This window comes from Corvus brachyrhynchos, unplaced genomic scaffold, assembly GCF_000691975.1.
Source record: "Corvus brachyrhynchos isolate BGI_N302 unplaced genomic scaffold, ASM69197v1 scaffold14, whole genome shotgun sequence".
Taxonomy (NCBI): domain Eukaryota; kingdom Metazoa; phylum Chordata; class Aves; order Passeriformes; family Corvidae; genus Corvus; species Corvus brachyrhynchos.
Genome location: NW_008239110.1, coordinates 15,838,312 through 15,864,232, shown reverse-complemented (window position 1 = coordinate 15,864,232; position 25,921 = coordinate 15,838,312). Strand labels below are relative to the sequence as shown.

Here is a 25,921-nt window from a genome sequence, read left to right as displayed (position 1 = left end):
AAAAGCCAGCAATATACACTTCCTTGAAGGATGTAAATTGTGTTTTAAAACTCACTGAAAGAAAAGTATTGTTAATATGTGTGATATTTGCTATGGGAATAGCAACCAAAACATTAATAATGGCTTTGTTCTGTCTTTTTAGCTATCAATGGCAATTTTTAAACTGTAAAAGTTCCAGGTTGCTGTATATACAAAAGGAAATTGTGATTTCAAATTATAAATGTGGATGTGGTTATAGAATAATGAATGGGAATAATTAATAGAAAGTTAATTGGGTAACATCAGAAAAGTTTATTCTGGTATATTGGGATTGCATGCTTCAGTTGATACTTAGTGTACTTTTGGGATTTCTGGTTGCACCTCACCTCTGGTTCTGATAGTATATTGTATTATGAAGAATATTAATAATGCTGCAGAACAATTACTTGTTCATTTGCTAACTGATTAAAATTCATGCATAATTTATTGGAACTGGGAGAGACTTTATAAATAAGTCTCCTTGGCCTCAAGAGCTTAAAAACAAAATGCGTATGCTAATATAAGAATGTGCTTTACTTCTTAACATAAAAACTTAATAGGCAATGGTATGTTAGTCTCATTAATGTGAGGTTTTATTTGTGATAATCATGCTCTTAATCAAAGTGTATACTTCTAAACATAGCCATATGTTTTAGAAGTTTATAACTTGGAGTTGGCAGTGCATCATGATCATCAATGAGGATGTTTTCTGCTATAATATACACTGACCTTAGCATACATTAGTTTGACATTTAAAATGTTAGCTCCAAAGCAAACAAACTGCCCTCATTATGCCCAGCTGCATTTCTGAGCTTTGATGCAGGTAAGGGATCTAAATTAATTCATATGCACATTTATTGCCAAAACATGGTAAAATGTTAATAATTGCTTGAGATATTTTCTATAGTTTTGTATATCCCGAAGCAGAAATGGAAACACTTTGGAGCATTCACCTTTTCACTCTGGGAGGAAAAAATCAGCTCCCATTACAGCCACTATGACAAGGCTACAGACTCCCTGGTCTGCAAACTGAGTGTAGGAATACTGTGTGTCTTAGCCATATCTCCTCATAATATTTGGGGAAGGTGGGTTCTTTTTGGCAGAAATAAAGGGCACAGTTCTCCAGTTGGGTTGCAGTGATCAGGGCAGTGAGAAGGTGGAGGGAGGTCACCGTGCTGCCCCACGTGGCTTTGGGTCTGGTGAGCCTCAGTTTCCTGCAATTCTCTAACCCAGGCTCTGAACATCTAAACCATCACCTGGCTTGGCTGAAGCTGAGTTTTTATGTTGTTTAAAAGCCAGAACAAACTTCTGAGAGGCTGATTTTCTTTAGGGTACTTTTTCACATATCTCCTTTTATTTTTCGTGCCTTATGTAAGAGGTTTTTCATTTTTGGCAGACTGTCTTCTCAGGGCACTCTGCAAGTGGATTATTTACTACAGGTGGACCCAGATTGCTGGGGTAAAAAACCAGCAATATACACTTCCTTGAAGGATGTAAATTGTGTTTTAAAACTCACTGAAAGAAAAGTATTGTTAATATGTGTGATATTTGCTATGGGAATAGCAACCAAAACATTAATGATGGCTTTGTTCTGTCTTTTTAGCTATCAATGGCAATTTTTAAACTGTAAAAGTTCCAGGTTGCTGTATATACAAAAGGAAATTGTGATTTCAAATTATAAATGTGGATGTGGTTATAGAATAATGAATGGGAATAATTAATAGAAAGTTAATTGGGTAACATCAGAAAAGTTTATTCTGGTATATTGGGATTGCATGCTTCAGTTGATACTTAGTGTACTTTTGGGATTTCTGGTTGCACCTCACCTCTGGTTCTGATAGTATATTGTATTATGAAGAATATTAATAATGCTGCAGAACAATTACTTGTTCATTTGCTAACTGATTAAAATTCATGCATAATTTATTGGAACTGGGAGAGACTTTATAAATAAGTCTCCTTGGCCTCAAGAGCTTAAAAACAAAATGCGTATGCTAATATAAGAATGTGCTTTACTTCTTAACATAAAAACTTAATAGGCAATGGTATGTTAGTCTCATTAATGTGAGGTTTTATTTGTGATAATCATGCTCTTAATCAAAGTGTATACTTCTAAACATAGCCATATGTTTTAGAAGTTTATAACTTGGAGTTGGCAGTGCATCATGATCATCAATGAGGATGTTTTCTGCTATAATATACACTGACCTTAGCATACATTAGTTTGACATTTAAAATGTTAGCTCCAAAGCAAACAAACTGCCCTCATTATGCCCAGCTGCATTTCTGAGCTTTGATGCAGGTAAGGGATCTAAATTAATTCATATGCACATTTATTGCCAAAACATGGTAAAATGTTAATAATTGCTTGAGATATTTTCTATAGTTTTGTATATCCCGAAGCAGAAATGGAAACACTTTGGAGCACTTTTTCACTCTGGGAGGAAAAAATCAGCTCCCATTACAGCCACTATGACAAGGCTACAGACTCCCTGGTCTGCAAACTGAGTGTCTTGAGAAGCAGTTAATTTAGAAAAAGGTCTGCAAGATAAGTGCCAAAATCTGGGAAACCTGGTTGCTTATAGAGCTGGTGAATATACTGTTTGGAACAAGCTGTGGTATCTGGAAGGGAAGCTTTGCTGCTGGAAATAGAGAAGCAGACAGAACCAGGGAGTCATTAGCTGAACGTCAGCATGCAGGGAAGATGGGACATCAAAGGAAGTCCACCACTCCCCATCACATTTTCTGTCACTGACACTGATGGGATCATCCCTGGGTGGCAGAACACGTGGAATGCATCTGTGTCTTAACTTGGTTGTGTGGAATGTGGGGGAAGTGGTGCAAGGGTCCCCTGCTAGGGAAATCTTATGGTCTGGGGTCAAAAGTTATTTTTAATGTACTGGCCATGAGATCCCCTCTACCTGCTCAGAGTTGCTGATTTGTAAGTTCTGCATTGCTGCTGTGTGAAACCCCTGTGTGCACTGAATCTAGCATCGTTGCCTAATTAACTGAAACAAATTAGTTGAAATATAAGCCATCTGGAATGAAAATGAACCCTCCATGTTTATCAGTGAATTCATTTTATTAGAAAAATACCTGTTGCTTGTGATTTGTTTCTTAAAATAAATCATGTTGAGGCAATGTTTCTATGTTAACATTTCTCAGAGTAAGGAGGACCACCCCTTCCTGTTTGGTCTGTCATTACCTTTTTCACTGTGCAGCTGCATTGAAATATTTAGGCAGGCAAAAGCTGATGAGAAGAGGGGATGACAAAAGGCAACACACATCCTATTGTTCAAGTTTCAAAATCAGTTAATAACTTACTAAAGAATAAAATACTGTATGTTGTTGCCATATGTCTTTATTTTGTCATTCTCCTGGCAGCTTTGCTCAGTTCTGAATATTCTGAATGCCTGTAATAGGCATCTATATCCTTTTCCCTAACTACATCCGGTGGGTTTCAGATTAGCTGCAGTGATACTCATTTTTAAGAATATTCTGTGCAGGGGTAGTGTATCATCTCTTGCAGCTCTTTCTATAAGGAAAGTACAAACATGGTTTCAGTCAATAAAAAAAACCTCAAGTTATTGGTAGTAGTAAATTATATAAATGAGCATAGTTTTTTTCAGAAAAAAATCTCAAGCAGCAGCAATATATAAATCAGGATTTTGTGGTCTCCAGCTGAGCTTTTTAACAGGAAAAAATAGCATTGAGCAGATGCCAGTAGTGCACCACTCACTCCCATCAGCTGAAATTCTCCTCAGCTCTTCTTCATTGATGTCAGTTTGAATTTGCTTCTGAGGTTTGGAATTTTCGCTGACCAAACTCTGACAACTTTCTGTGTAGAGAGCCCTCCTCTTAGTGGGAGGAGGGCTTTTTCCAGCTTTTGTTTTACCGCTGGCTTATTTTTTGTCTCCCCTGCAGAGCCACCTCGGCCAATAGCACCCCCGCAGCTGCTGGGCGTTGGGCCTACATACTTGCTCATCCAGCTGAATGCCAACTCGATCATTGGCGACGGCCCCATTATCCTGAAAGAAGTGGAGTACCGGATGACGTCCGGGACCTGGACTGAGACCCATGCAGTCAACGCACCAACGTACAAGCTCTGGCACCTGGACCCTGACACCGAATATGAGATTCGGGTCCTGCTCACCAGACCGGGCGAAGGTGGGACAGGGCAGCCAGGACCACCACTCATCACCAGGACCAAGTGTGCTGGTGAGTGTTCCTCTGGAAAATTAACAAAAACCCAAAATCTTTTACTTTATGGTTTAATTGATTGGCAGGCGTGTTGGCTCCAATTAACTTCTATCAGGACTTAAGGATTCACTTCACGCCCACAGGATCCCCAAGTTTCTGGATCAGTAAGGTTTTGCTTCGTCCTCTTCTTTCCCTGGTCATTGTCTAGGTTGGTAACCCTTGGAGGCTAGGTTAGGAGGCGGGAAGTTAGAAATCCAAGAAAACATTTTACTCTTCCTCAGGCAAGGAATGGAACTTGATTTCTGGAAAGTACTGACCTCCTTGCTTCTTCACCTTGATATTTTCAAATGCATTTTAAGTAAACTTGCACATAGAGGAAATTGCATGAGAAAAAAGGATATGTTTAAGAAATAGAGCCTTGCAAAAAAAAGTGTAGTGTACTTCTGCATAATTTGTCTTTTCCCAAGCAGTTACGCATGGCCTGACAGAGCCTCCAAGAACTAAAATATGAATACTAAAATCTCCAGCTATGACTGTTCCCAAGGGAAGTGATCACAGAACCAAGCTTGCCAGAGTTCAAGAAGCGTTTGGACTGCGGTCTCAGGCACATGGTGTGACTCTTGGGTCTCTCCTGTGCAGGATGGGGAATAAAACTCAATGATTCTTGTGGGTCCCTTACAACTCAGAATATTGTATGATTCTCTAAATTGTAAAATACAATTGAAAATATTAATGGAGTGTTTTCTCCAATTTTGACTGCTATCACCAAAATCATGTGCTGCTGAGCCCTGCAGTCTGCTTCCTGTTTCTTAGAGTGCCCCTGCGTGGCCAGCACCATGAAGACAAAGCACTGCCAACTTGTGTTATATGCTGTTCCTTCTAAAGCTTCTTAAAGTTATTTTAATCTCAGCTTTCTCAAGAAGAAAGATAATGCCTATGTCTCATAGTTGCAGGGGAAAATAATTATAGATTTGAATCTCAGACTGTGAGGAAAATAAGCAAAACTAAATTGTGGGTTTTCCTCTCCTAGTCTCAGGACTTCTAGGGCCTGATGGTATTTTAAAGTTGGCACAGTATTAGATTTAGCAAAGTGTGCTGATAACCATCTATTCAAAATTGCAGTAAAGTAATCAGAACAACAAACCAGAGTGTCAGGTTTCCATGTGTCATGTATATACGTGCATATGAGAATCAGAAATATGAATAGTTTTTTCACAAGTTGGTGACATCTCTGATGGATGACCACTCATTTTGTTTACTTAAGGAAGAGTGTCAGGGTCTGGATCAGAAGCCAGGAATTCTAGCAGATTAGCTCAGTGGGTATGAAATCCAGAAAATTAGAGAATTCTTTTTAAAATTGGGAATGGTATGGTCAGAAGCTGAGGCACAAATCTGGAGTAAGACTAAACTGAAGGCATCTTTTGGAGTTTGTGATCATTTTTATAATTTAGTCTTTCTTTCCAGTGAAGCAAAAAGATCTATGTGTCTATCTCAGTTAAGATGTCAGTCTTTGAGATCTAAGTAAGGTTAAAGTATTGGTTTATTGCACGGAATTGGTTTAGACATTCTTCTGAAAAAGTAGGAATTGGAAAACAGCTTCTGTTTTAAAGCCGAGACTAAGAAATCCAAATGTTCAGGCTGTTTTCCTAGCATTTGAAAAAAATGTAACTTTAATTTACTCAGGTTGTGACAGAGTAAAGATTTTTAATGGGAAAGGAAAAGAAAGTAAGTAATGATTTATGTGACATGTTTTTAGAAGCCAGTTAGGGAAAACAATGTTATTTTGAGTGTGGGTTTATTTTTAAATTTTTTTAAGCATAGCACTCACATGTAAGGCTCCAAAATCTAGTCTGGCTTGAGAAAAAATTTCAACTCAATTTAATCCACTATGAAATTAAGCAGATTAAAGAAACACTTGAGAAGAAAGTTCTGAACTTCTGTGACAGTATTATTTTAATAATTATAAAAGTTCAAGTTGTTTATCTTGTAGCAAGACTGATTCTTCCTATTCCATGAAAATGAAGGCAAATAATTTTTACCATTAGCTAGTTTCAGTTAGAAGAAGGTGTGTCAGCAAGGGTTTGTGAAGACTGAAATATGGTCCCCAGCACCAGGGATGAGTCAGAACAGAACCAGCTTGAACAGCAGGTCGCCCTGCTGCCTCCTCACCTGTCTGGAAAATGAGAGACCTTCCTTTTCTGCAGTGTTCTCCCAAGGCTTCTGATAGATAACTGCAAGTCCAAGTCAATATGATTTTTTTGTCTGGATATACATATATTTTGCTTGTAAAAAGCAAATTATAAACATAAAAATTAGTCTCTTCCAAAGAGAAGATTTGTAAGAAAAGGTAAAGGTAATAATGGAATATCTCACCCTGCAGTCCCTGCTGCTGTTTGTATTGTACAGGCGACTGGCAGGTGATTGACTGTGCTATATTAGATTATATCTCTGCAGCAGTATCTTCTTTCTGGATTTTCTTCAATTATTCCCAATTCTCATTTCTGACAAGATCACTTTTTTTTTCAGCCAGATACTCAGTTCGAATTCTGAAACTAGTTCTAATTGATTATCTGCTCGATATCAGATGGAATGGTGGGAAATAAATGAATTTTTAACATGAAGTTTGACTACTCTCTATACAGATTAAAAAGTGTGCATTAGAGAATGTTGATCTGATGAGATTGTAAGGATTGAAGTTTACATTCCAAGTAGCAGCAACAGCAAACTCACTGAAAAATAATGAGAATAAGCTAGGGTTCTGCTCTTTGTTTATTTAGTGCTTAAGCAAATATCAGCATTATTTTCAAATGAAGTTTAAAGTATTTTTTCCCCATAATTCATTCAGTATTTATAATTTCATGCTATTTTTAAATAATGTATTATTAATCAGTTGTTCTCTGCTTTGCTGGAGATATACTCTACTCTTTAGCGATTTGAGTGATGATCGTACTTTCCTCATAGTCATATGTGCACTTTTATTATTAAGTATTTAGATCAATTTATGTCTTCCTCATAGCAAAACTACTGTCTGGTGACTCATTTACTAAATGTTTCCACTAATGCTAAACAAAATTGTTCTTTAATGAAGAAATAATTCTTCCACTAGTTAAGTCCTCTGACAGCCTATTTGTCCACCCGGCATTTCCCAGGTAATCTTTCCTGTGCTGAAGTGAAGGCATTTTGCTAGATATGTTGTTTTATCAGTCTCTGATTAAAGATAGTGCTGAGCAATCAAATATATGAAACCACTGAGTGTTTTTAAGTGGCTGAAGTCTGAAACATCTGAAGAAAACACTATTTTCTGACATTATCCTCTGTAAGAGCCAGGTGTATGCTTTGTTATTTCTTTTTCTAAGCACCGCTGATGATGACATGATCACGGCATTGTGTTCCCAGCTGCTGATGCTGAAGGGTACTGCCTCCCCCTCAGTCCTCACAGGGCACTTGAGCTTTATTTCATTATGACTTCACCTCTTGCCTGGTGTCATTGCTCAGATTATTCGCTTCTCTGGGTTTTAACACCAAAACAAAAGGTAGAGGGTAACACTTCATCCAGAAGTAATCCTCAGGGCTGTTTTCTGTGGCTTTGGAGTGTGTTGTCCTTCTGAGTGTATCCTCTGAGTTGTGATTGCCTTTCTTTCCTTGGGGGAGTGGAGGGAGAGGGACAGGGTGTAGAAAATACGTGATAATCTAAACTTGTCCACTTAGCCTGCCTTTTCAACTGCAAATTAGAAGTTGTTCTCTTATATTGGCTGCTGCTTCTGAGTAACAGCTCACAGCTCAGTTTTATGATTAACTGATTTTTTAGCAGCAAAGGAGGTCAATAGTTCAGCCTGTCCAGAGCTTAATATATGTACATGGTGGAATTGCTCGCTTCTACTTTACTGAAGTCTAGCACAAGGGTGTGATTTTTCAGAAAAGCATGAAGAATTGTAAAGCAGTTGGAGAAAACAGTCCTGTGTGTCTTCATTTTTTTTTTTTTCTTTGTTTTGATAATGAAATGAACAAGGGCAGGGGGGAAATCTTTATAGCTTTAGCAGAGCTGAGAAACAAAAAATATTTATCAATGATATTATTATTATTGCTATTGTTATTACTGTTATTTCATTGTTCAAAAGCATTATCCATCACAGAGACCTGCTATTGATAACAGTCAGCCTCAAGGCATAAGAGCAGGAGATGCTGGTTCAGTGATGCAGTGCTGGCACATGATCCCCTGCAATTGAAGGCTTGGGAGCTGGGCTGCTTTCTGCTGCCTTTTTGAAGTGCAGAATATTTATGTACAGTTTCCATGTATGTTAATTTCGAAAACAATATGCACGGAGTACAGGATACTGCTGAATTCTCCTCTAACGAACAAAAAAAGCAGCACATGGGAAATATTGAAAAACAAAAGCAAGCTCAAAGGCTTTTGATCATTGTCTTGGGGTTTATAACAGAGGGACCCCAGTGATGTTGCCATCAAGAAAGTGACCCTGCATGACTGCCTGGGGAACTAAAATGTTGTTGTGGTTACATAAAAATTGTAAATGATTTTTCAAATGAGTGGAGTGAGGGGGACATTGCAGTATGGAATCTGCATGCGCTGATGTGGGACGTGTACAGTGCTACTGCACGCAGCATTTGTTGCCTTTTACACTTGCAGAGTGATGGCAGGGGACCTGGGTTTACAGGTTTTACTTTGTGCTGTACATGAGAATTTAGGATGTTGATATATGAGACAAAGGTTTTATAAAATTGGGTAGAGTCAACATCACAGGAGGCTCCTGGAATATACAGCACTGAATGGATAAGTTGTGGTCTTCATTTGTGTCCCTTGCAGTAGTGCAACTGCAATTGTTTAAAACTTTGAAAACTAATAAAAATACAGATAAATGCGTAATTTTCAACTGTTATTTTTTTTTAAAGGGGACAGAGAGAAATATTTACCTTTAAAGAAAAAGAGCTGTCTTCATGTTTCAAGCAGAATTTTACCTTGTTTCCCTCAAAGTAGGTATTATTATGAACTTAGACTATAGCTTCAAGGGGAACATGAATACATTTTGAGTGCTTAAATTACATGTTTTTATTGCTCATATTTTTGTTATTTACAGTTTGAACACATTTTAAGAATCAACTAAAGATGAACAACTTGAAATGAAATGAATATGATACTTCTAAAAATTACTTTACATTTGTCATTCCGGAAGAGGACTCATTACACCAATATTTATAAGTTGCTGTTGTTTCTACAAATGTGTTTGGCACTTGTGACTGTTTCTGGGCTTTTGGCCAGGTTCTAATTGGAACCATTTAAGATCTCGATATCTGATTCCAAATGCGCCAGAGCCTTGTTCCATATAGGTTTACCGGTTGGTTATGATACGGGGGGGGTGGAGATATTAAGACAATGGAAGAAGTCTGGACTAAGGAACTTCATCATATTCCCTTTAAGACTGAATACTAAAATTGTTATTGAGAAGGCATCCTGTAGAAGAGCCACCTGATTTGGACCATCATCTGGCACCCACAACCATGCTCTGTTTATTGTGCTGCTTGCCATTGCTGAGATACCCATACCACATATAGAATCCTAATGATGCTTATATCCATAAGAAAGGACTGTAGTGCAGCTGACTTACCTAGCAAGAGACCAGGCAGACTGCCCAGCCAAGTTCTTGTCAGATTGTGTAAATTAGGCATGGTATCCTCTTTTTCAAAGGAGCGTGATGCTGATGACTCAGTTGAATTGGCAGTAAACTGCAAGTTCAGACACTGACCTCCCCTAAATTAGTTTTCAACTTTTTTTTGTTCGCTGTATTCAGGCAAGCTTAGTATCATTTATATGGTACTTGCAGCTGCAAGTTCCCTCTGCACTAACTGGAAACTTTCTTCCTGCAACATTGCGAGTGCCATGTTATACAATGAGGCATGGGTGCCCTGAATTCTCTCATGCTTTATTTTTCAGAAGAGTTTTGTTTGTGGCTAGTTTTTTATAGTAGAGTGTCATAATCAGCAGTAAGTCACTGTGATGCTCTTCACTTAGAATTAGGGTAGCAGACCTAGGCACGTGGGCTCCTCTAGCATGGCCACCCACATTTCAAAGCCTCTGTTGTGTGCAGTGGCCTCTTCTGCCTTCTTTCTGAAGTGTCTACCAGTGGGCAGGGGGGGATGAGTTACCTGCAGCAAGACATGGTTGTGGTCATTGGCACTTGACACGCTGGTCAGTCAAGGTTTTGGTGCAAAGACTTTGGTTAGAGTTACTGGTTCTCTTTCTGATGAAGGACACTAGGTCAGGATACGCCTTCACTGTGTGGTAGAGGCAGGGGGAGGAAAGGGAACAGCTGCCAACATCACACAGATCTCCCCTGTGTCTCAGCAATTTCTCCATCTCATCTCAGCTTGGTTTGTTTGGCGGCTTTTCCCAGGGCAGAGCATGCCACAGCACACTGAGACTGTCATGATTTATCCAAAGTGCATGTAACTAGTCAATAGATCACACTTCTGAGAGGAGCACTGTCTGTGGCAAGAAAATATATTGCAGTGCATTAATCCATGGTGCCCATTCCAGCTGTAAAAGAATGGATGTGGACAATAATTCATATTGCAGCGCTTGAAAGTGCTGTGGGTGCACCCAGGCCAGATAACTCACAGCCTGATTAGAGCTTCTCCAAAGTTGGGGGACTGATGTTCACAGATTTTTTGTCTGTGTCTGCTTCTTAAAAACATGGCTGCAGGTTGAGATAATCTTTCCCTTTTAGAAGACTGGAGCTCTTTTTTTGAACAGAGACTTCTATTTTTAATTTCAGCTGAAATAAATTTTTTTTAGCATGATTGATTAGTGTGTTTGATGCTTTAGTTTGGTTTCATAATTAAGGTCTCTCAACTGTTCAGGAATGCAATATTAATTTTATGGCGTTTGAGAATTGGTAAGTACGTAAATAAAACAAATTTTTAAAGGACTGACTTTTATTGTATTTTCATTTATCAGTCTATTAAAAATTAATCAGGGAAAATTTTAATAAGGTTTTTTAAGTTGCTCTGATCATTGCAGCACTAAAATGTTTTGGCAGCATACTAATTTTTCAGTTATTTTGGTGCTTCTGGCAGAGTAGTGTGGATTAGATACGGAGGGCTGTGAGTAGCAGGAGTGGAAGGGCAGAAGAGGAAAGCAGTACCAGCAGCGTGTGCTGGGGTAGGAGATGTTGATGAGATTTACCAAATGCATTCAATATTTTTTCTCTCACCCCAATATGTCTTTCTCCAAAGCCATTACAAAGAGATATCATGTCTTCCCAAAAGCACTGGTTCTGACAGGCATCAATTCTTTGGACTTTCTTCTGCTAGATAAATATTTGGTTTTCATTTAATTCTTGTTTGCTTTTTAATTATTTTAACCTTGTTTCATTTTAATAGTGAGCAGCATAATTCTTTCACCTAATTTGAATCTAGACTGTATGAAGCAGAACTGAGTGAATTTCACTCTCTTCACCTTATTTCTCAGTAAATCCTCCTGCTGGTGCTTAGAGGGGGAATGGACCATGTGGTGCTTTTGTATGGAATGATAATGAAATAGCCTCCTTTTTAACAATGAGTTGAGGAGCATATTAAGTAGCAACTGATGTCAAGTTGCACCTCAGGTGATCAGTAGGTCTAGAAACCTAAGAATGACTTGTCAAGGCTCTTAATGTTACCTGGTTTTGCTTGCTGTTTTCAAACAAAAATCTGGAGTAATCCTGGAAAGCTCCAGATCACTTGAAAAACAAATGTTAAAAATAGTGACATGAAGGCGCAGGATCACCCAATTAATTAAAAGCTTGTCATCTTGACTTTAATTCTGAACAGAATAATGGAAGAGCCAATAGCAAGCTTGATTAATAAAGAATTAAGGAAGTAATATAATTAGAGACAATCAACAGATTTATAGAATGCTCTTGTCAGAATAACTTGATTTTTTAAAAATTAAATTACAGATTTGGTTAATAAAGCTGATATTGTTCTTCTCTAATGCATTTAATTTTATATAAGGCATTTTGATTAAGAAACCAGAATAAAATCAAGTCAAATGGAGAAGAACTGGTTTATATAGCTAAAACTGGTTTTATGGATTAATTGAATAAACATTTCTGTTTGGGCCCTATCAGGAACAGTTCCATGCAAATTTATAAAGAAAATGTAACTATGATAAAGCTGGCAAGTTACAGAATATTATGAAACTGGTAGAAAAAGAAGCCTCTTGAATAAAGACTTGAGTTCTAATTCACAGTGGTATTAATTGGGTGATTCTAATCTATGTTTCAAGTATAACATTTGCAGTATAATAAAAACAAAGTAGGCCATATATACAGAGTGGGAAAAGAGACCTGAGAGTGATGGACCATTAGGGATGATGCCTAGGCACTGGAACTAGAAGAAGTCCTGTAGTCCTTGGCTTGTAAACCAGAGCAAAATTTCTCACTTTTTTTTTTTTAGTATAGGAGAATGTTTTAAAGCTTTTGAAGGTGTATTCTTGAAATTGCATACCAAATTAGTTTTCTTCTAACCCGAGTCTTTTATCCCCATCTCTCCAACCGCTCTCCAAATCTGTATAGCATCCTTTTCTACAGAATTAAAGGTATGGCATTGTGCAAGAGTTTGTTGTCAGGAGGATTAGGAAACCAAAATAAAAAAAAAAATCTTGCAGAAAGTTGGAATCTGGAAACAAAATCGTGTTGTTTATGCGTGATGTGACCAGAATTAATACTGAGTTTAGAGATACAGACATGATTTAGACAGTGATTTCTCATGGGTTAAGAACTTATTTTCCATGTTTCACATCTCCACCTCAACTGCATAAGCCTTTTATTCCTTTGTATACTAGTATTTTTCATTTCAGGTTACCTTTGAGAACTATTTCATTTTATGCATTTTGTTTTTCAGGTCATTAATTGCTAAAAGCTATTTCATTACCCTTGGAAGTATCAACATGCTAAATTATCATTCAGATAATTAAACATTTCAGATACTATATCGGTACCATAAGTACATATTTTGCAGTTTATTACCTTTATTTTAGAGAAATTGTGCTCAACAAGAGGGACTGGTGAAAATATATTTGACAATGTACCTTCTTTTGTCTGCAAAATGAACTCTAACAATTAGGCTGAAATTTCAGAGCATGAGCACCCACTGGGAATATGATGTGCTCTATTCACAATTCACAACCTGTAGCAGCTTAGATGATTAGAAATAAATAAGCTGGTTGAGTAGTACCGTGTTTCCTTAAAGTAATGGCCTTTGAAGACAGCACAGAACTGCAATTCAAGAAACCTGCTCTCTGCTTATGGCCTTTGGCATCACCTTTGACAAATCACTTCACTTTGGTGTCTCATTGCTATTTGGAAAGCAGGGGTGACTATGAGTGTTTCCCCAGCAATTTTTCTCAAATTTATTTACCTCGCATGACTTTATTATTTATTTTTTTCAGAGCAAGCGCTTTTCTTACTTTTGTTGTGCTGGCTGCAATGAGATCTTGGATTTATTTGTCTGAATGCTAAATATTTTGCAATGAGAATCTTATACAATGAAGATCATATATAAGGGGTGAAATTTTAATTCATTCAGTGACAGGTTTTATAACTGATGTAAATTTTGTGGTCTTGTAGACAGACCCTCTCCATGAAAATAAAGACGCACAACCGCTCTGCATTCAGCTCTCAGTGTGACCAAGAGTTCTTTGTATTTGTCCATGTAGAGTTGACTTTTGGTGTTAACTTGATATAATAAGGGGTGGATGGGGAGTGCAGGAAGAATGCAGCTAACATACTGCATAGAAATCAGTGGAGATTAATTTATTCCTGAACGTTTCTTTTTTTTGGGGGGCTTAGCCCTTGCCTATTATCTTCCGAATAGCCATAATTAAGGATCATGCAAGTTGAGCTGTTCTTCTTTTCTTTGTATGTCTGCGACTTCACCTCGAAGACTTCTTAGGTTGCCATTACTAAGTTTTCTGATGCTCAGTTTTTTGTGTTTGATTTTTCTTTTTCCTTTTTTTATTTTAACACAACCATATGTCCCCCTTCAATCCCAGCTATTCCTTCCATTCAGCCTAGAAATAGAATTTAAAAGTTTAAAGCAAATATGGATGCTTCTGTCTAAACAATGGATGAGGGAACAAATAATATGTTGTAGAAATAATTCATATTGCATAATATGCTTGTAGGTTTGCAGTTCATATGGTGATGAATATAGTATAAGAACCTCTAGAGAAAAAAAAAAAATAAAAAGTTTTAGAGATGTGGCTTATCTTGCCTAGCAGTAATTGGAAAAGGTGAGGGATGTGGACTTGAAAGGCAAGTTAAGATGGTAAACATTTTTCATTGTCACTTTACTGATGGGCATTTTCAGAGCATATGCGCATACTCTATACAACGAGAAAAAAATAGATGTAACAATCGGATTGTGTAGAAATCAATAAATCGTGATGCTTATGCCTTACTGTGAATTATTTAGTCCTGAATTTACTAGTTGTCATGTGCATTAAATTAAGGCAGTTCACAAATATAGGGTTTTTTTCTCCTGTGTTAATTTGCTCTGGTCCCACAGTGAGGAAAAATGTGCTATCACTCTTCAATATTGCTTTCACAAATCAGCTTTCTGTCTCTGTGTTTAAGAAAGAATTTGCACGTTTAAGGTTTTATGGTTTAAGGTGGGAATTCTGAGTCTGTACAATAATTTCTGTGATGACTCTAAGTGATTTAAAGATCTTTTAGAAATAGATATGCTGTGGGTTCCCATGAGTGAGGCTTCAACTGGGCTGCTGCCTCCCAGGGTCAGGGTTCTGCGGCCAACCTTTCAGCGCACTCTGAAAGTCTACCTTGTGGGCAGACTTAAACTAGAAAATATCAGATGCTCCTGTTATGCATTTTGTTGTCCTAAAACAAATCTCTTGGACACTTTACATTATTTTCTCAGTAGACACATGTGCCAATGTGTGTTTTATCCACCTCGAGAGCAGCCATCCTGTACGGGTAATTCTGTATAAGGTGCTGAGATATGATGGGCAGGCTTCTTTCTGCCTGTCTAGACCATCACACATGCTAGGAAACAAATGTGCAGCAACTGTAGTAAAGAACAAGTGCAAAAAAAAAAAAAACAGTAGTATTTACAATCTGTTTTTTACAGTCTTGAATTGCAAAAAATCTGCCTTTAAATTTCCTACTGATATTCTCACCATCCTTCTTTCTCTGTTTCGTGCTATGCCTTACTCCATCTGATATGGACTTGTAGTGGGGGTTAAATAAAGCACTGACAGCTCATGAAGAAACTCTTTTGTCTCTGGTGCTAAAGGTCTGTTTTTTGGAGCAGGGTTTGCAGAGCTGTTTTCCACACAGATCAATTGCTGGTGTGAAAAAATGGGGTACTGGAAGCACTGCATCTTCCAGTGAACCTCTCAGTGAACATGATTGCATTTAAAAAATGTGAAAGTCATTGTATATACCTTTTTGTTGTTTGAAAATTTAATAATTGAATCCATTTCTTTGAATTTAGCAACATTAGGAGTAGTCTGCTTTATGATGAATAAGATCATAAAGGAGGACATGGGCCTGGGCACAATAAGATGCCTTGATACTGAGGTCTGAGCATCCTTGCAAACAGGCAGCATTGGGAAGCAGAGCTCTATTATAGTGTCCAGCCTCTAATATTTTAATTTCTGCAAGTAAAGTGTGACTTTTCATCCTTGGTAAAGCAAGTGTCTAGCAATTTAGCAAGGGACAAAGCATAATGCCATCATTGGAGAGATGCATTGTCAACTTGGACAGGTGATATTTAAGGAGCCTGAAGAGAGAAATGACCTGGCAGTGCAACAAGACATATCACAAGTGACTGTCTCAGAAAGAATGAGAACAAGACAGACAATTTCCATTACTTCTCAGTGTTAAGGTACTACCATTATCCCCTAAACAACCACACGCTCCAAGCAATAATCATGCACTGTCTTCTTCTGTACAAATATGAAAGTGGAATTCAATCTCTTTGACACATATTGCTTCAGCTTGTCTTGTCAAGTTGTTTCTCTTCTGGAGCTCAGCTGATGTATAGTGAATGGGCTTTGTATACTGACTGAAATGGGGAAATAGTTATCAAGATTCCTTTGATGCTGGCTGCAGAGGTGCTGAGGATGTGCTAGAAGAGAGAGGCTTTGTTTCTTGTACCCTGTAAGTTATTGCCAGTTAGAAAATCAGTGAAACCACAAGCAGTTCTTCAAATTGGTTCCTCTTTTGCAGTCCCTTTCCAGTCTGATCCAAGTACACTGTTAGCTGTGTATTAATTCCCATAATACCTGGGAGAGAGGCAATCATTCTTTTTCCACTGTCTTCCCAGTAGTGTGGAACTCCGGTGCATGCTGGGTTTTATGGCAGGATTTTGTGCTTCTTTTTCTTTGTTTCTTTTTTCTCAGTGGGAACCTGCATTTGCAGTAGGAGATAGAGTCTCTACATTTTTTGTATCAGTCAGCTCCTGCCTGTCAATGACAGTATCCACTGTCATTATGGTATTCTGCACATTGGTGAAATATATTTTATGGTAAACTTGTTTTAATTCTGAATGGATAAATACTATGTTGCAACTGTTAGAATTCTTATAAGGAGAAATTAAGCGATTATGTATAAAAATGAGGGAACTATATAACATCCTCCATTAATAGTCAGTACCATCCTGGAATCTGCTGGTTTATCTTACCCTGTGGTGTAGTGGACAACCCACTAATTCCATATTTGAAATATTTTAAAATTTAAAATACTCGATTTGAGTCAGATAAAAGAAAATTTTAAATATTCAATTTTTTATGCATATTCAGAATAACTTTCCAAATAACCCAATATCTATTTAGTATGCCTCTGTTTCTGTTTTTCTAATTTTAAAGCAATCAAGTATGTTTTTTCTTAGCTGACTGCATCAGTACAGAAAAGTGATAAACTTCCCTACCATATTCTGGATCATATGGTAGGTTGTTAAACTCATATTCTGACAAATATGAGTAGCTTACAGGCCAGGCAAACCTTTCAAGATGTTCTCTGATGAATGCCTGGTGGACCATGTGCTTCTGTGTACAAAATATGTGTGAGGGCTCGTGCACCAGTGCTGCAGAACTTACTTGTGCCGACAGCTGTCAGTAAGGTGTATTCTTTGTTACACCTTTTGCAATCTAGTTGATTATTTAAAAGCTGTATGCAAGGAATACAGGAAAAACATATACACCATTGTGTTTATTGCTTTTTTTAGCCTACGCCATCTACATTAGTTGACATTGTATTTTTATGTATAGATTTTTCCATCTTGCCTCAAGGACAATAATAATATAATGCATATGCATAAGGAAACTGAATGAAGGTTGTTACTGATATCTCAAAGGTGGCATTTCTTAACTTTTAAATACTTTATTTTGCTCTTTTACTGCAATATAGCTTTTGTGCATATAATTTGCTGTGAACAACTACAGCAGATATGAAGATCCTTCAAGTTCTTTCACTTGAAAGTTTCTTCTGGCAGAGAGAAAAAGAAAATTAATAAAAAATGTGGTTTGACATTTAAAAGAGAATTATTTCCCTTAAAATGCATGAAAGATGCAAACTCTTAAATTGCTTGAGTTTGCACATTTTAGAGCATTACTCTGACGTTCTTTAAACCTGCATGTGTAGCAGGTTTCTCTGTAGCAAGCTTCACCTTTGTTTCCCAAGCTAATTGCAATAGAAGAAATAGCCTTTCATCCCTTCAGAAGGCTACAGAATTTTGTTTGTCATCTAATGTCTTTCCCCTTCCATTTAAGATCTTGGCTGTAAAGCCAGACATGACCAAGTTTGTTTCCCTGGGGCTTCTTATCTTTTGGGCTTGTGTAGTCACTGTCCATTTCACTGATCCCTACATTTTTTGTTGCTGTTTTTGTGGTGTTCATGGAACATCTGTAAATCAATTTCTTTCTAACACTCTGTAACTTCTGGATTTGTATTTGTGGTACTGCTCTGTGTGTGCCTAGAGTTAACTGACTGAGTCCTCTCTAGCTGCTGGCCCTCAGGCCTTTTGGTTTTTCTGAAGGATTCTTCTGCTCCCTTGACAGTTACACAGTGACAGAGAAAATCCCAGAAGTGGTGAAGCCAGCATTTGCTTACCAAAGCCCCTTTACCCCATCCTCTACTGCAGAGAATCAGCTGAAGTCCTTATGCAAGAGGACAGCATTTCCTATTTTAAAATAAAATGTAGGGGAGAGCAAGAGAGGTCTTGAAATGCTCTCTGCTGCCTTAGATTTTCTTAGGAATGAACTAGTTGATGAACTTTACCATCACAATAGCTACTGGTGCTCTAGTTTCCCAGCTGTCTCTAGGCCACGCAGTTCAGCTCACTTTGCCTGGAAGGTGGTGCACTCTCTTTCTTTCTTCCTCCATGAGGCTGCTAACCTGCAGAGGCAGTTCCTGGCTTCCTGTGTCCCCCAGGATGCATAGGGTACATTCTCCCATGGGTTTGAGGGACCAGAGGAGATGGAAATGGTAAGACACCAATTTAGCAGTTTAGATCTAATGTACTGTAAAAGAAGAAGGGAAGAGATCGAGGCACTGCAGGACATGAGGACCAACCTGTCCCTTGCAAATCCCTGCTGCACTTCTGCTGTTGAAAGTCTGGCATGCACCGCTGTAACTAAGGGGCCGAAGTAGGCAAGGGACCCATCCTTGAAGTCTGGGGTCAGAGAACAGCATGGGACAATGAGGGATGGCATGTCTTCTCATCTACCTTTTGTATTTTTAGGCATAGATGAAGAACCAACGTCAACAGTTCCTGAAAGAGTCATGGTGAAATACATGCTTCAAAATCCATCTGTCTTGCTTGCCTTACAAAGGAAAAAGAAAAAAGAAAGAAACAAAAAAAAAAGGAAAAAGAAGAAAAGCAGACTGATATTCTCTGTTGTGTTCAAGGACAGGAAAAGATCTAGCTTGTTTGGACTACAGCACTGAATTGAAACCTTGCAGTCCCTGATTGCTTCCAGAAATTGCTTGTGAATGTCCATCACCATTCATAGGTGTTGCTGGCAGTATTTTCAGAAAAAGTATTTCAAAGAAATAGAGAAGCCTTTGTTCTGAGATATGAAAGTGTGTATATGCACCTAAACACATAGATGTGTTGAAATAAATATCAATTTCAAGAAAAATATTCTGATAGCTTTGTAAAAAAAAGGTTTCAACATACTGAAACATTTTTCTGTAAGTTGTTGTAACATCTTTAATAACTAGGCAGATGGTTAGAAGTATTTTTCTCTCCCCCAGTGTATTACAATAGATATGAAGGAGAAAAAATCCATACCTCTTGTATTTTCTGAATTTGAAAAAATAGACAAAACTGTATGTTCCTGCCCGCTGTCATTTGCAAAGAAGCAGCCACTTATTTTCAGTACATTTTTCTACATTGTCATCATAGTAGTTTTTTATCTCAATCAGTCATTTAAGAGGTGTACATAAATGATACCAGCTACCTGGATGTCTGCAGCAACTGGAATTCACCATACCATTTGGAACTCCCTGCATTGGAAGGATGGATTATGATGAGAGAAAGCACTACTTAATCTTAACAGTTGTGTCAAGGAATTAAGTTGGGGTAAAGAGAAAATAATGATAAAAAAGCAATATAAATTATAAATAAAGGCAGTTTGAAAGTTGGAAAAAAATTACAAACAGCCGAGAAGTAAAAAGATTTGTTTTTCCAGTTGAAGATGGTGAGGGAAACTTATTACGGATTTTTTGTTGTTGGGGGTTTTGGGTGGGTTTTTTAAGATATTGTTAAAGTTAGGACTTTGGAGAAAACATAGAAGAATTGTTAGAAATGGAAATTTTACTTGCGGCATGAATGTTTGAGTATCCCAGCCACTGATATTGAAGAGGTTGGACTTCCTTGTGTGATGCATGCAGTGTAGTAATCTTGTGTGTCAAGATTGCTGCTGATCTCTGCTGGGGCCAAGAGCGACTGCTCTTTCTTTTCCCTCCAGCCCCCTTGGTGCATAATTTGCCTCTAAGGTGTTCTACTTTTAACCCTTCCTGAAAGTATTGGTCACTGGTTTTGTGTTTTCATCTGGTATCATCGCGACTGGACCAGTCTTTGGATCTGTGGTCAGGTCAAACTGTTTGTAAGGGTAGACTCAGGTATTCCATCAGAGGTAAATATCTGTCAGCTCATGAATGCTTGCTGAAAGACACCTGTTTCTCTCTGGAGGGTAAATGGGTCAAGGCAGGGTAGAAGAGTTTTTCAGCTGTTGCTATTGCAAGTGATTTCACTTTTCCAAGTACATGTTTAATGATGTTTCCCTTGCGAGCAGTGTTTAGTGATCTCAAAACCAAGCTCCCACTGAGGCATGGCCAATGAAACCTGACCTTGAAATGATAATGCAAGCCAGGCCGAAAATTAATTGCTGGTATCATTTTCTCTGCCGTTTGATTTTTAATGAATAAAGAATTGCTGCAAATTTTAAAGTTCTTATAGATGTGATGCAAATTTCCCCTTTTAATTTTTTTTTATTTCAAATTGATAGCTCAGTTGCGATTTATTGAAGGTATCTGTTAAGAACTATTTTGATTTTTAAAGTTCCATTATAGAATATAAAGGAAATACAATGGTTTAATGGAATTTAGAAGCTTAATTCATTGGTTTAATATTATACTTGCAAAGCACATAATTTAATTTAACAGTGTTAGAAAAAATTGTTTAAGTCTAATTTATGTTGACAAAAGCAGTACAAAAGTATTTTGCAATAAGCAAGGCACTCATACAGTGCACAAGAAATCGATTTTATATTATGCATTTGTATAATTAAGTAAAGTGCTAACTTCGAGGTATTTCTTATGACAGCCCATAAGGATGCATTTTTTTACACTCTTGCAGTTACTGTTTAAGTTGAAAAGCTCATTTAATTTAAAAATGTTGGCTACCAAGCATGCCAATATAATTGACACTAAAAAAAAATTTAGCTTTACATGTTTTATTATTAAGCAGAAGTAATTCTGTATAGATTTTTTCCTTGTTGCTGTAATTTTAATTACAATATTGTGGATATCCACATTTGAAACAGTTCTCAACTTCAGCTGGTCCAAAGTGAAAGGATGTAAGATAAAACCATCTGTGCTTTGTTTCACCCTATACTCCTCTCAAGCATTTATGTTACCACTCAGCCTTTTCCTCATACTCAATTGTCCTTTTTCTTTTAGTAGTAATTTTATTCACTTCATAAATTTAGCTTTGAGATTTAGAAGTAAGTTATGGAAGTATGTCAAGGTCTTTTCTCCAGCTTCCAGTCATTTGTCTCTTTTTTTTTCTGAAAGATATAAGTTAAGGTGTTTTGTGATGGATGGATTGGTGGATTTTGGAGGGAAGTTGTATATTTAGTATTGTTCAGAAAATACAAAACATGGCAGAGGATGCAAGGAGACTTTCCTGATTTTATTCCTTTCAACCATTTTCCCTAGTGTTGATGGCAATGAATTGGATGTGCTTTACCACTTCACTTGTTTTTCTCATCAACTCTCCAACCCCTGGGTATTCACTTTCCACCTTTCTGTTGTATCAGGATTTCAATTTCCAGTTAAGTATCAGATACTGGACTTGGAAATTTAAATACGTCTATAGATGTGAACTACTGTGAATCAAAGGAAGGCTGTACTTCTGTCCTGTAAGCATCAGTGTCTGCTTTTATTCCTCTTGTAGTCACTCTTCTCTGTAACACTAATCCCAAACTGCCTTAGCAATACCTAAAATCATACGGGCTTGGTTTTTTTGGTTTTATATGGTTTTTGCCCTCTGATCACAAGGCAGAAAGAACCAAACTGTTGGAAGAAGATGGGAATTCAACCCTTTCATTTCTTGTTCATGAATTCTTGATGCAAAAGAAACACAGAAATTGCCATATCCAAAGTAAAACAATGAGCAGTGATTTACTGTTTCAGTTTATTATGGAATGTTGTTAAGTCGTGCCTGATTTTTAAAGGACGTGTTCAGCACTTGTTGAAACTAAAGAGAAGGGGCTTCCCAAGTCACAAGTTTCCGAGCTTTTGGCAGGTTTTTTTTTTTAATTTTCATCCTTTGCTTTAAACATTGATAGAATGAAACAACATGCTCACCTTAAAATTTGACACAAGCCTGTTAGACACTTTATGCTCTGCAGTGGCCACAGAATTCTTGGTGTAACCAAAGCTCTAGCTGATTGGGATGACCTCAGTGCATAAGAGTGCCATCGGGTATGACCCACTGGTATTTATAAATAAAGTTTAAACACATTCTCATTTTATTTGGACTAGCTAGAAAACTCAGTATTTGCAGAATATTGCATTCCTTAGGTAGAAGATTCAGCTGATACTTTGAGTTTACTACTTAGTATTGAAAAATGTTCAGCAGTTCAGCTTTCAGCATGCAAACCTGAGGTCAGGAAATTGCATACATTCTTAAAACACAGAGTCTGCACCACCAGAATTATTCTAGAATGGTATTATCCTATGTTTTCTGTTAGAAAGAAGATACTCTGTAGTGGTATGAATTTTACTTCTGCGTTGTTTCCATATAAACACTACGACAAAGTTTTCTTCTGAAAAAACATTGGCTCTGCTGCTTATAATTGTAAAATCTTTGTGTAAAGTTGATGAGTTCCAAAAAGCTATTTTTGCCTTTCTAAATAGCTCAGTTCAGGTAGTTGAAGGAAAACCACGAAGCTAGGTAGTTTGTTTTTTCTTAATTTCCTATAGCTACAGTGCAATTCCCACAGAAAATAAGAACTAAAACAAGAGTATAGAACAAAATTAAAGCTCAGTTATCTCAAGAAACTAACAATGCAGATTAATTGAAAGAGAACAGGTTGAGTTACTATAAATGTGATATAGCTAATAAATGAATGCAATCATTTCCCATGTAATAAATCTTCCTTTTGAAAGACAGAGTTTGCTTATTCTACTGAAATGTGAAAATAGCAAAAATTAAATAACATCTTTGATTCTTACTCCTTTTTTTGTCAAAAATGAAAAAAAAATTATACTATCAAGAATCATAAAAATAAATTAATTGGAATAATCAACTTGCAAGGTATTACCACTGTGTAAGAAATAATGATAATATTTGATGCCCTAGAATGAGTGGGAAATCAGCAATATACTGCATTGTATTATTATACCAATGTATCTGATGTCTGAAAACTTAAATAGTCTAATATTCTGAGTTTTCTAATCAACAGTATTTTCTTTTTATTTTCTCCATTTCCAATCCCAAAAAAGCTAGAGCGCTTGCAAAGCTTTATGACAGCAGAGTGATCTATGTCGCCTAAAATGGTCCCTGAGTTTTCTAATGCAAGAAGTAATGTGGGATTTGTCACACAAGTGCTTGAGAAAGACTAACTCAGAAGAACAAGAAAATAAAATCATTCTAGATACCTCCAGTGTGATGATTTTTTTTCCCCAGAAATCTGAAGGTACATCAGTTGTATGGACATGATTAGAATTATCTGTCTTAAAACTTCAGAAAATACCATTGCATCCCTATACATGTTTTTATCGCAGAATATTGTTCCAAGTACTGGCGAGTTCATTCCTTAAAACCAAACCAGGTTTTGCATTACTTAGCATCCTTCCAATAATTCTTCCTAATTTTTTTTGTATGCGCTGGCTGCAAACATTGCTTTACATATAGATGGCTTGAGGCATTGTTGTCCTTTGTCTTCTTATTGCGTATCTCCTGGATGTTACCATCTTGGCTTCCCTTTACCAGGGAGAGTGGAAAAGATCACACAAGGCCCCTCTGCCTATTGCCACACAAAGCCAGCCGTGCACATAACTGTGAGTCCCCCTTGTTGCCAATTTAATTGGAGCTGCTTGACTTTTCCACTATAGAAAATGTACTGGTGGAGATTTTGGGGGAGAGAAGTGCTGGCAGACAGGCATTAATTAACTAACTGCTGCACTGCTAGCGCTTTCAGGGCAGGACCAGGATTTTGATTATCTCTCTGTCCTTTCTTTGGACATATATCTGCAAAAGTCTATTCTGCCTAGATCATGAAATGTGAGTACTTTAAGATGCCTCTGATTAAAATGTCTAGAGAGAGTGACATAGGCCAGCTGGCACAATCACTAAAACTGGAGTTATAAGTCAAGCTACCTGTTTCCAGTTTCATGCTGAATTCCTCAGTAAAGATAGTGCTATTACTGTTAATATAAGGCAGTAGGTCAAACTCTTTCAAAACAATTAACTAACGTGTTGGGGTCTTGATGTGTTATGGTGAGGTCTCCCACCTTCAGGTAACTGCTCAGTCTTCCCAGGGGAGCTGGTGTCTTGACATGCACTGCAAAGCCCAGAGAATTGACTGAGTAAAGAAATGCCATATTTATGTAATGTCTAATCTGATGTGTAAGTTGTAGACATCAGGCTCATATTAACCCATCTGATTTAGTCTGTAAACCAGCTACTGACCCCAAAGTGCTCAAAGTTAATTATTGTCTGTAATTATTTTACTGCTCATTTAAAAATAATGAATGTACAGTGCTTAGAAACAATCAACTATGTAATACTGAACTTTATTACTTTCATTTTCTAGCATGTAAGGAATTATTTGGCTTTTTCTTGGGTTGAAATATGCTTTACCATAAAGAACTGTAACAGTACTAATTTGCTTGAAATGTGGTTGAATTTATCGCAGCCAGCACAAACTTGCATGCAGGTTTATTTTCTGTCTGATTTCACAAACAGAAAATAAAATAAAAATTAATTTTCCCCTCTGATCTTGCAGTCTCCACCTCCCCAACCAATATGAATGAGTATGTTTAGAAGACACATCAGTAATACAACTTTAAAGTATTTTTTTCTTAAAAACACTATACTAAAAATGTGAGGCTCTGTGTATGCCTTGCAGGGTTCTGTGTTTATTTTATTTAACTATAAGTGAAACTAAAAAAGCATTTTTTGAGTGGGTGTCATATGAAGAAAGAATGTTGGTGAAAGCCGGTGTCCTCACTGTCTATCTGAGCTGTCTGTGACAGCTGCTATTGTTTAACCATCTAACCTACTTCCCCTTCTCACTGTAGATATTAACCTTATAAGCACAAAGTCTTTAGAAGTTAATGGCCTGTTATACAAGTCTACTCATGGTGATGGGATATTAAGTTATAAAATGTATTTTGCTATGTAACTAAACCTCGAGTTGTTCTCATAAATAATCGCTTAATTTGTTAGTTTAAATTGAGCGCATCTATTTTTCTGCCTCTGTAGTCCTTGTTATGTTAGGAGTGGTATTAAAATGTGAGTCTGGTAAACATAATCATAAATCTCTTGCCTACCCTGAGACAGTAAAAGAAGTGCTGCTCATCAGGGTTTTTTCCTTTGAAAATAGAAATTTCAAAATTAACAGATTAAGGAAGACAAATTCAGTGTCAGTATGTTCTGTCAAGACCCTTACATGTCCCTGACAAGCCTCGCTGAATTTCATTTTACATTTTGAAATCTTTGAAGAGTTAAATTTGAATTGAAGCTAATGTTACTGACAAGAGGAAAATAGAAGCAATTGCTTTGCACTAAACAAGTTTGAATGGTTGTTAATGTGAATGACTTTCAGGCAGCAAATGTCAGAGAACAGTAGATTACTTTCTTTACCTCGGGCATTTTAAACCATCTCCTGTGGAAAGCCTGACATAATTTTTTTTTCTTTCTCTTGAACATGGGAAGCAAAGTAATTGGAGTC

General features: G+C 37.2%; 1 protein-coding gene across 19 annotated transcripts in view; it reads left to right on the top strand.

Moving 5' to 3' along the window:
• PTPRK (protein tyrosine phosphatase, receptor type K) overlaps positions 1-25,921 on the top strand; it is a 388,760-nt gene that overhangs the window by 218,410 nt on the left and 144,429 nt on the right. For all 19 annotated transcript variants that reach the window (XM_017739562.1, XM_017739558.1, XM_017739564.1 and 16 more), the window contains exon 7: positions 3,943-4,236. In XM_017739562.1, the coding sequence (XP_017595051.1) occupies positions 3,943-4,236 (294 nt within the window). The remainder of the gene's footprint in view (positions 1-3,942; positions 4,237-25,921) is intronic.